This window comes from Mercenaria mercenaria, chromosome 3 (genome assembly GCF_021730395.1).
Source record: "Mercenaria mercenaria strain notata chromosome 3, MADL_Memer_1, whole genome shotgun sequence".
NCBI classification, from domain to species: Eukaryota; Metazoa; Mollusca; class Bivalvia; order Venerida; family Veneridae; genus Mercenaria; species Mercenaria mercenaria.
The window spans coordinates 29,849,029-29,859,410 of record NC_069363.1 but is presented as its reverse complement, the minus strand read 5'-3'; the positions used below and the strand labels follow the sequence as shown (position 1 = coordinate 29,859,410).

The 10,382-nt window shown below is 34.9% G+C and overlaps 2 protein-coding genes across 2 annotated transcripts; one reads left to right on the top strand and one right to left on the bottom strand.

Moving 5' to 3' along the window:
• Positions 1 to 814: 814 nt before the first annotated feature.
• Positions 815 to 4,224, bottom strand: LOC123525189 (uncharacterized). Its single transcript, XM_045304034.2, has 3 exons — positions 2,657 to 4,224; positions 2,192 to 2,346; positions 815 to 1,755 (listed from the first exon to the last, which is right to left on the bottom strand). Exons 1-3 carry the CDS (start codon positions 3,993 to 3,995, stop codon positions 985 to 987), a joined length of 2,265 nt encoding a protein of 754 aa, XP_045159969.2. The 5' UTR covers positions 3,996 to 4,224; the 3' UTR covers positions 815 to 984.
• Positions 4,225 to 4,389: 165 nt separating this feature from the next.
• On the top strand, positions 4,390 to 9,053 carry LOC123525188 (E3 ubiquitin-protein ligase TRIM33-like). The gene is made up of 2 exons (XM_045304032.2): positions 4,390 to 6,158; positions 7,814 to 9,053. The coding sequence occupies exons 1-2, from the start codon at positions 5,051 to 5,053 to the stop codon at positions 8,725 to 8,727; spliced, it is 2,022 nt and encodes a 673-aa protein (XP_045159967.2). The 5' UTR covers positions 4,390 to 5,050; the 3' UTR covers positions 8,728 to 9,053.
• The last annotated feature ends 1,329 nt before the right edge of the window (positions 9,054 to 10,382 follow it).

Below are 10,382 nucleotides of genomic sequence, written 5' to 3'. Positions count from 1 at the left end.
ATAAACCTTATAGTTATTTTTTATTAGTTTTAAGTCTGTATCTTATTTTGCAGCATACTAATATCTCGTCGTATAAACTTTCTTACAACTGGTGATTTTGAATTTTCATCACATGAGCTATACATTCGTAACAACCTCACAGATATGATTTAAAGTACTCAAGAAACTTTAATACTTTCCTTTCCCGAATCTTTAAAATTACGACCTATCAAGTATAATGCCACCGTGTCCAAAACTGGTGCTTCGGAATCGTTATGACGTCGATGTCATTCCAAGAAGGAATATGGTCACTTACCTTAATTTCAGATAAGCCTGGTTGATTAAGTGTAAATGTAAACGGGATTGCAGTTTTAATAAACCCATTACGTCCTATACTATCAGGTGTAAGAAATAAAGAGTGGTGTATATTTGTGTGAATTTTTCCTTCTTTTGCATATATGTACATGTATAATTCTCTGACGTTTTTTTTAAACAGGGCTAAATCCCATAAACGTGACGTGATGAACAATATTCCAGTCACATTCTTGTTATATTTCCTGAACAAATGAGAATTCGTAAACAGGAAAACAGAAAAACGATCCGTGACACGACTGCTTATTCAGATCTTTCGACCTGATTAGCAAAAAACACAAAACTTCGCTTTCCGTTTCTTGAATACTACGGAAACACAATGATGTCGTCTCATTTAGAGGACAGGAATAATGTTTGAAAAGAGGAACAGCCAGTGGGAGAAGAATGTTAATTACTCGTGTAAGATAAAAAATGAACGAAGGTGCAAGACAGCATAGGGATCAAAGTAACAAAGCTACCAACGTCTCATTTTCCGTTTTATTTCAATTTCTTGCATTCAATTCGGTAATTGTTTTCATATCTGAAATTATTAAAATATACATGTACTTTAGTTTTCAATTACTTATTTTTAAATTTGATTACGCCAAAATCTGTTTTTTTCTAATACTAACACAAAAAATATCATTTTAGCAGTTAGTTTTTGTACTTGAGAACATGTACTTTGCTCCAGTCACCGACCCAGACCACATCATTTCTGTCTATAGCCACGGCAGTTGGTTTATGCATAGCATACGTTGACGGTATAGGTACTCCTTTGCAATCTAGAATATACAACGTGTCGTCTTTGCATGCTGACATATATATCAAACCGTGGGCATCACAGGCCACTCCGTCAGCTGAACTGGCTGCTCGATAACGATACTTTAATTCACCATGTTCACCAAAGATATAATAGAGAGCAGAGATCCCAGTTGATACAACATATTCGTCATTAATAGTGTTACTTATGCGGAACAAACTTACAACCTTAACGCCAGTATCAACTGTAAACTCTTTGGTAAGTTTTCCAACCATATTAAATAGGTAAATCTTTGAAACAGCCGCATCTCTGAGGCAGGCCACAGGTACGTCGTTTCCACAGGCTATAACGTGTTTCCCGTCTCTTGATATAGTTATTCCCCGCAGATACAGGTCAGCCCTTGCAAATATCGAAAGTTTGTTATTCTTATTCAGCTTTCGGATAACTTTACCATTCAACTCAGTTAGAAATAAAACGTCTGAGCGTCCGTCTACCATATCGTCGACATCAAAATCCAACGTCTCGCTTTGAAGAAGATTTCCATCGCAATCAAATTGTTGGATCCTGTTTTTGAAGCCATTACAAACCCACACAGTTCCATCAGACATCGGCGCCAAAGCTGTTGTGCTCTTATACTGTTGATCACTGTTGAACGTAGCTTGCACCTTTGTAAATTTACAAAAAAGAGAGAGAATGAATTGCATGATTTTAAATCAATAAAATATATAGAAAGAGTCTTTGGACACATAAAAGTAGACTCGATTTGATCGAGTCTATTCATGAAAAGTAAAGAAATATTTAACACCTCTCACACCCCTAGCATAGGCTTAAGTAGAATTCTATTACAGCAAAATCATTGAACATTATTAGTTAAATTTATATTTGTTACTGGTTGTGTCTAAGAAATCGAATAACTTACTTTTACATTATCATAACGAAGGTAAATTATTTTATTCGCATGAAGATTACAAAGCCCGGCACTACTTTGACACTTTCATTTATGCCAAACTAATCTAAACCTTTGTGCTGTTACTGGTATAAAAGAAAAGACTATTATTATAGAAATAAGAATAATGTCAATTATTTAATTTTTCTTAGTACCTCTAGTTCAACAGAAGGGACTTCATGCAGGAGTCCCTCGACGACTGTTTGTAGTTTGCCAAACATCTGTTTTGAATTTGAGCTCTTTAGGTTCGTTGGTTGGAACACAAACTTCTTCCGCCACAATCTATCCGCTGTTGGCGCAATATCTGCATCTACATATAAAAACATAGCTGAGGTTAGAAGCTAGGAATAACTAGAAAGTTTATAATGATTTTATCACGAGTTTCCTTTCTAATATATTCATATAAAAATATTTACATAATGATTTATCAAACTTTTCCAACCCTTACTGAAGCATGTTAACGTAAGATTGATGTATCACTTTGATATTATCGACATTCTACGAAAAAGGAAACTCTTCACGAATTGTAAAAAGGAATACCTGTATAACCAAAGGAAATACACCCATGCTATAGCAAACAAATACTATTATAAGAACAAAGAATTTAAAATCTGTCTAACCTTTAATAGACTGTGTCATCTGCGGAGCCTTTTCTACAAGATCTATACTATTTTCCGACTCCAACAACGATGTACCTTTCTCAACCAGCGTTTGAAGTGTTTTCACCTTTTCTTTAACTACATCTCTACACTCTTCTAGTTTTCCTCGACTTTGAGTATTCTGAACCCTGATTGTTTTAATCATTGACTTTGCCCATTCATTTATCATTCTTTTGGCCTCATTAGCGTGATTTTCAATCTGTGATACCGCATCTCTTGATTCTTGATCAATCTCTAGCCGCTTTGAATTTATTTCGGCGCATTCACAATGAAGTGTGCGTATATTTGCATTTGACAGTTTTAATGCTTGAGATAGATGATGCTTTCTCTCTTCGTATACTTCTTCTAACGCTAATGTTTCATGACCTTCATGACCGAGAATTTTACAGTCTCTACAGATACACTTATCACATGGTTTGCAATGAAATCTTAATTCTTCGTCTTCATGTTCGCTGCAGCGTAAACCAAATCCCGTAGGGAGTAGAGACGGTAGTGAGATGGAATCTAAGGAGTCGTCATCTAGACCACTAGGCATTATCAGTGGTACTGCATTATCTCCGCTTAGATCAGTTAGATGTGTGTTGCTAAAGTTTCCATCTATTCTCATCCTCTTCAGAAATTCTCTGTTACATTTCTCACAGAAGAATTCTTCGCAAGACCCGCATCGATATTGTGCCAGTCTGGCCTCCTGACAGTTATTACAAACATTCAATTCTGATTTGTTTGAAAATCTTTTACTGTCCGGTCTTAGTTTGGTTAATGGGAGCAAAATTCCACTTTGACATAATGGACAGTCACAACCTGTTCCTCGTTTGAAGGTCAATATATGATCTTCAAGACACGGAGCACAATAATGATCGAAACACGGCGTGTTTCCCGGAAATCGGAAACCGTCAGCACACACTTTACATTTCAGTGCGTTTGGTCGTTTCAATGAACTGGATGGTCTTGCAATAGTTGAAACGCTTGGTGGACGTCGAACTGGAGGGTCGACATTTGGTGGTCTTGGCCTTAAAGTGCTTGTGCTTGGCGGCCGTCTTGGTCTTTTAGTAGAACTTGGAGGTCTCCCGTATATGGCTGCACTTGGTGGTCTTGAAATAAGTATAGAACTTGGTGGACGTGAAAATAGCACAGAACCTGGTCTGTTGTGTTGAACAGAATGTGGTCTTGTCGCCTTTAGATTTTCATCTTCAGATAATTCCAAAAGTGTGTTAAGAAACGTGTCGTTCATTTTAGACAGAACATGCAATCCTGTTTCTAAATTAGATATATCTTTTTCTTTGCGTTTGTGTGTTGCCATTTAAAATGTTGATGAATCATTTAAATGTTAATAAAACAAATACATAAAAAGTATCCACGCATTTTTTGTTGATAAGAACTACTAATATTTTGCAATTTACTAAACAACGAATCCAGTATTATGTATGTTTCAGTAAAACTATGACATATTCAACTATTAAGTGTATAAAACATTTCTTTCTGAAGATCAATATTCTTTTAATTTAAACTCATTGTCTCCAAACTTTACGATCTGAATTCTTAATAGAAATATGAGACATGTATTTGATGTTTATCGATGATAGAATCAATTGTATTTGTAATATGACCAGTCTTTTTGTTACAGCTTGCGTCAATTACAAATCATTGTCTGCCTTATAAAGCAACATGTCGCGAACAAATTATGTGACGGAATTTAATCAGATTCAAAGCATGCAAAGTAATATAATTTAATAAGAATAATATACTTTGAAAGTTTAATGTGTTCAAATTAACTACTGCCGCTTGTATGAATTTGAGAGATATATTTTGATAGTACTTAATGATGAAAATCATTTTCTGTTAAGCCTGATTTTAACATAATCAATATTTTATCTAACAATCTGAAAATGATTTGGTGCTTATTACTGATGGGATCAATTATTATTTTGTTTTGTGAATTAGTATGGACTTAAATTACGATATTGTTTTCCTGTGATAATGAAACAAATATCGTCAGCTATGAATGAATGCATTGTTCTATGCGTAAATAAATTTATAAAAAGAGGGATTTGCGATGCCTAAAGTGACGTGATCATCAGCGTTTACTTATCATAGTTTAAATATTTAAAAGTCATTAGGACATGGCACTTAGCCAGACCAATTGTGCCTCGGACTTGGGCTTAAATTCAGATCGAAAAGTCAAATTGGACGTAAAGAAAGGATAAATTCAAGAATATTAAATTTTCATGGATATTAAAATATCAATAACTGGCGAGAGAATTTTGGAATACCTAAGAAGTGCAAATTTTCTTTTACCGGTTAACTATTTAAACTTAACGGAAAAAGACGGATTTTACAGCGTTTGAATTTGTGAAAATGGCGCTGTCCAGGCCAAGTTCTCAGATGACACGCTATACATCCAATGAAAATCGAATGGCGTATTCAAGACCTAGCTCCCAAATGACTCGTTATACGGCTATGAGTCCGACACCTACCTCTCGTGTACTCAGTCCAAGTCCACCACCATTTTCAAGACCGTCGTCAGTAATGTCAAGACATTCAAAATCGGCACCAAGCGTAAAACTGACCAAGGGAAATCCGATGAAATGCAATGTTTGCAAGAACAAGCTAGAGTATCAGTGGATCCTTCCTGGGCTTCATAACTTTTGCGCTCATTGTCTTGAAGATTATATTCTACGACATAGTCGAGGGAAGCGCTGCCATTGCCCAATATGTCGTGCAGGAATTAGACTTCCAAAAGAACCTCGACATCCGAAAAAGATTGCCAGATACCCTCTAGGGACTGATCTTGTTATATGCGATGTTTGTGAAGATAGTCCAGCCTTTTACAAGTGTTCTGAATGTAATGAATACTTCTGCGAAAAATGCAATAAGCTTCATCTCAGAATGAGAATGGGGCGTGATCACCATGTTAACATCATACCTTCTATTAGAGCTGTCAATGATAAACTGAAAGTTAAAGTTTACTGTGATGAACACGAACATGAGGAAATAAAATTTCACTGCAAAAAATGTGATGTTCCCATTTGCCGGGACTGTAAAGTAATTCAACATGAAGGTCACCTCACTACAGCTTTAAAAGAAATCGTAGATGAAAGAAAAATCAGAGTTACAACAGCCATGACAACTGCCAGAGGTCATCTTGCCAGATTGAAAGCCGAAGCCATCGAAATCAAGAATAGAAAATCAGCTCTTGAAGAAGAAACTGAACAAACGACGCATGATATAAAACAGCATGCTCTACGGATGAAAGACATCGTCGATGAGCATTCTGGTCATTTAATTCAGACTGTTCGGCAACAACACGACGAATCTATCTCAAAACTTGACAACTGTCTGGAGCAAGTCAGTAAGAAAACAGAAAACATCAAGGGTCTGCTAGATACTGCGTCAGTGCAAATGGATACATCCACGGATGTGGCATTTATCAATTCGAGTCAGAGTCTGAATGAAAGCCTTAGAGGTATTTATGTATTATTTATTGTTTTATTCTCATATAATTTTACACATTCTTTAAAAATATTTTGTAATGCGGTTTTTATTAACTTTATCGAACTAAAGCATTTCTTTAAAATATATCTAGTTAATGATTAACTATTAGCTCGTTCAATTATATCCATTACCAATCTGTTTTTGTTGCTCATTTTATTTTATTCAGCTCTGGTTGCTTTGTTATACTCAGTGCTTTTAGGGATCCTACTTTTACTTTTTAGTGATACTGATTATCCCCCGCCGATGAAATCGGGAGGCGGGTATTGAAATGGCGTTGTCCGTCCGTCAGTGCGTCCGTCCGTAGCCATTTCTCAGTAACTAGCAGGTAGAATTTCATGAAACTTGAAATAAACATGAACCAACATACTGCTATGATGCCCGTCAAGTTTTTTTTGGATTAGTCAATTTCTCTTAGAGTTATTGCCCTTGATTTAATGAAAAATGCCCAAAAATGTCCGCAGCCATTTCTCAGTAACTATCAGGCAGCAACATACTGCGATGATGCCCTTTAATTTTATTTTGATTGGTCAATTTCCCTTAAAGTTATTGCCCTTGATTTAATGAAAAATCCACGTCTGCAGCCATGTCTCAGTAACAAGCTGGTAGAATTTCATGAAACTTGAAATAAATATGAACCAACATACTTCGATGATGCCTGTCATTTTTTTTAATTGGTCAATTTTCCTTAGAGTTATTACTTACAGATTTGTACATAACAAACCAACCAATTGGTAGAATTTCATTCAACTTCTTTTATTCTTTTCCATGAATATTTATTATAAACATGTGAAGTTGTGTACCCACGCCTTGCCTTGGTCACATCCCCTCCCCCTCTCAACCACACCCCCTCAAAACAAATTCTTTTTATTATTTTCTTCTTCAAACCTTCCATGAATATTTATTAACATGCAAAGTTGTACTGTTCCCCCACCTCACTCCTCCACCCCGCTGGGTCATGCCCACCACCCCGATCATGCATCACGCACCCCCACCATCCATTTTTTTTCATTTTTAATTTTCCATTAATATTTATAACCAACATGTGATGTTTTGTACCCTCACCCGGTCACCCCCGCTGCCCCCTCCCAACAAAAAGGATTCATTTTCTGTTAAATTGATTTTGACTATTGAAATTAACTTTTTGCCGGATATATTTTTTGCCATTCCTCACCACAAACCCTTTCGGCGGGGGATACCAATTCATCGAATTGTTTAATATTGTATCTGTACTGTCCGCATTGAGGAAGTTAATATATCGGTTGCGCCTTCTGGTCATACCGACTCATCTTAGATCACGCTATTTCAATCACAGCATCGATAACAATTATGAAACTAGTGCTATAATATCCAGAAAGCATACCCCATCCATTCATTGAATCTCAGCCTTTATTTTTACGCTTGATTTTTTAATTTCAGTTTTTCAACATTCTGTTATGTATTAATTTAATTGTTTTTTCTTTCTTAAATGCCATCCAACTCATAGGAAAAAGTGAATAACTCTTAAGTATTTCTGATCATAAATTGAACGAAAGGATATTTTCTGTTTTTGGCATATACTTTCTTTCAGTATAAATATTATTTACTTTTATATTTATACTTGTTTAATTATTGTTGTTATCATTACAGCGGCGGACATCCCGTCTTTCACAGATAAATTGTGGAGGAAGCGTTTGACGTTCGCAAGGGGAGATATAGACGAAATTGCGATTCAGCAGGCAGTTGGAGATTTGAAATTTTCAGCTGAAGGATTATTTGTACCTCTGCCAGCCATTGAGCTCCAACTGATGTCTACTTTTAACACCGATCAAAATTTCAGAAGCACCTCCTCAATAACTACACAGAACGACGCAACAGCATGGGTTTGCAACGGTTACAGAAATAAAATCCAGCGATTTGACATCAAGGGCCGCATCATACAGGTAGACACAACGGAGTTTGATATAGATGATATGACAACTTTAAATGATGGTACCGTTTTATTGACAGAGTACAACGGAAAGGCAATACGCAAACTAAGCTCAACTCATTTTGAATCCTATTTTGCCAAGACAGATCTATACCTCAGGGGCATAACAACATCGCGCGATGGTTCTAATGTTATCGTTGTCGGCAATGATGTTCCAGTGACAAAAAGTAAACAAATTCGCCATGCAAAGGTTTTAATATTTTCAACGACAGGAAGAAGAATTAGAGAAATTCATATCAATAAAGGTCTAAGTCTCTTCAGAATTTGTCACACAGTGAACGGAGATTTTGTCATTTCTACAGGAGTTTCAGCGAAATATCTCGTTATTAATTCTGACGGAATGACAAAATATACATACACAGCGTCAGGTAGTGCTGACGGCGTTACTTGTGACGCACATGGACTAACTATACTGTCTGATTTAAAGGATGACACTCTTCATTTGTTAGATAGCAAAGGAAAACCATTACCATTTACCTACAGTCTTAACAAACCAAACGCTGTTGCTGTGGACAACAGAGGTCACATCTGGGTCGGTGACCTTAATAAAATTAGAATAATGAAGTATGTCTGATGAAACCTGGCTTGATTGTAATTCGAAAAAAGCAAATGTCATTTTGTTTCATTGACTCTCGCGATAGAGAACATAAACAAATTTGTGTTCCGGGATAAAGGAGGATTCTTAATTAAATATAAAAAGAAAATTATACCTCATTGCAAAATTTTACGGCATATGTTTTGAAATTAACCACTGTGCGTGGTTGTTATATAAACAGCTTCAGGTTATATTGTTAGAATGAACTTTGACAGTATATGTGAGATTCATTTGTGTTGCATGTTTTCATAGAGCTTATAACAAGTTTTCAACTAATAAATTGTAGCCAGTAAATTTAGCGAAAACTTTTTATGTGTTTGTAATTTTAGAACACACTGAAAAAATTGTGTTCGATATAACAATGATTGTTTACATTTACTATAAAACTGCATTCAGGTTCATAAGTGTAAAACGTACATAATTAAAGAATGTAGGATATAATAAAGTTTGAGCAATTGGTTAATATTTATTTACGACTCTTGACAATTTAAGTACAATACTATAAATATTTCATTTCGCAGCGACGGAATATAATTCAACGCTTCTGTGTCCCGAAAACAGAACATGGTAATGTGGCCACTAGACTGTAAATTAACACTATAGTGTTTCCTAATTTGATAACTTGATATCACCATCAATAGAAGTTATATATTTTAAAAGTGTACTAATTATATATAACATTGATCGTTAATATAATAAAATATTTGACCATGAATTTCATTTCAAGATGTAACCTAACATATTTTGCATATGAAACATTATTCTATCTTAATATTTAAATTACATTATACCAATCGTGAAATGTTTAATTAATAATAGTTAAGAAAGATAATATCACACACTCCCGTATACATTAGCCTGTCCTTAAAGATGACTTTGTCACTTTGCCAAAGTAATTTGTAATCATATCCCAAACGGATCTCAAACAATATACCCATTCTAACTGATTGAATATACAATGGCATCTTGATATTTAGTAATTATCTATGAAATCAATCGTTTGTATTTAAATGATCAACATTTACATTCCGTGCCATAAATATTCAATTACAAAAGCGTCTTATCACTTGAATATGATTATTCATACAGTGGTTACACGTACAGGGATACACTTTTTGTCTTTTTAGTTATTTGCTGTCTATTGTCTTAAAAATGTTATTAACAGATCATAGTTGATTTTCATTGCTTCAACAATTTTGAATTACAATAACATTAATAATCGTAATTATTCAAAGGACCTTCAATGTGGGTTATTTCTTCTCTAATAAATGCAAATACGTTGCTAGTTAAATATTGTGTTCAAAAATAACCTTTCAGACTGAATTTCATCAAAACAAAGCCGCAATGCCAATAAATAATACTTAGCATAATAAAACCACCATTGTGCATATGTTTCAATAAGAAAGTCATTTTTGTAAATAGTATTTACGTTTTAAAAAAATAATAATCTAATTGATTTAAGATTTAAGCGCCAGTCGATCCTTGGTCACTTGACTATTTTCACAGTGCGGTTGCTACAGACTAGATGACTGTCAGTATATATAAAAGGAGAGAAAGGGTATGGATTGAGATAAAGGGTATGGATTTGAGAGAAAGGGTATGAATTCAGCAACTAAATAAAGGTATTTTCAGTC

Coding starts and splice junctions, on each gene's coding strand:
- LOC123525189 (XM_045304034.2), bottom strand. CDS start 3,995: ATGGCAACACACAAACGCAAAGAAAAAGATATATCTAATTTAGAAACA. Junction 2,347..2,656: donor GATGACACAGTCTATTAAAG/GTTAGACAGATT, acceptor TTTTATATGTAG/ATGCAGATATTGCGCCAACA. Junction 1,756..2,191: donor TCCCTTCTGTTGAACTAGAG/GTACTAAGAAAA, acceptor AAATTTACAAAG/GTGCAAGCTACGTTCAACAG.
- LOC123525188 (XM_045304032.2), top strand. CDS start 5,051: ATGGCGCTGTCCAGGCCAAGTTCTCAGATGACACGCTATACATCCAAT. Junction 6,159..7,813: donor TCTGAATGAAAGCCTTAGAG/GTATTTATGTAT, acceptor TTATCATTACAG/CGGCGGACATCCCGTCTTTC.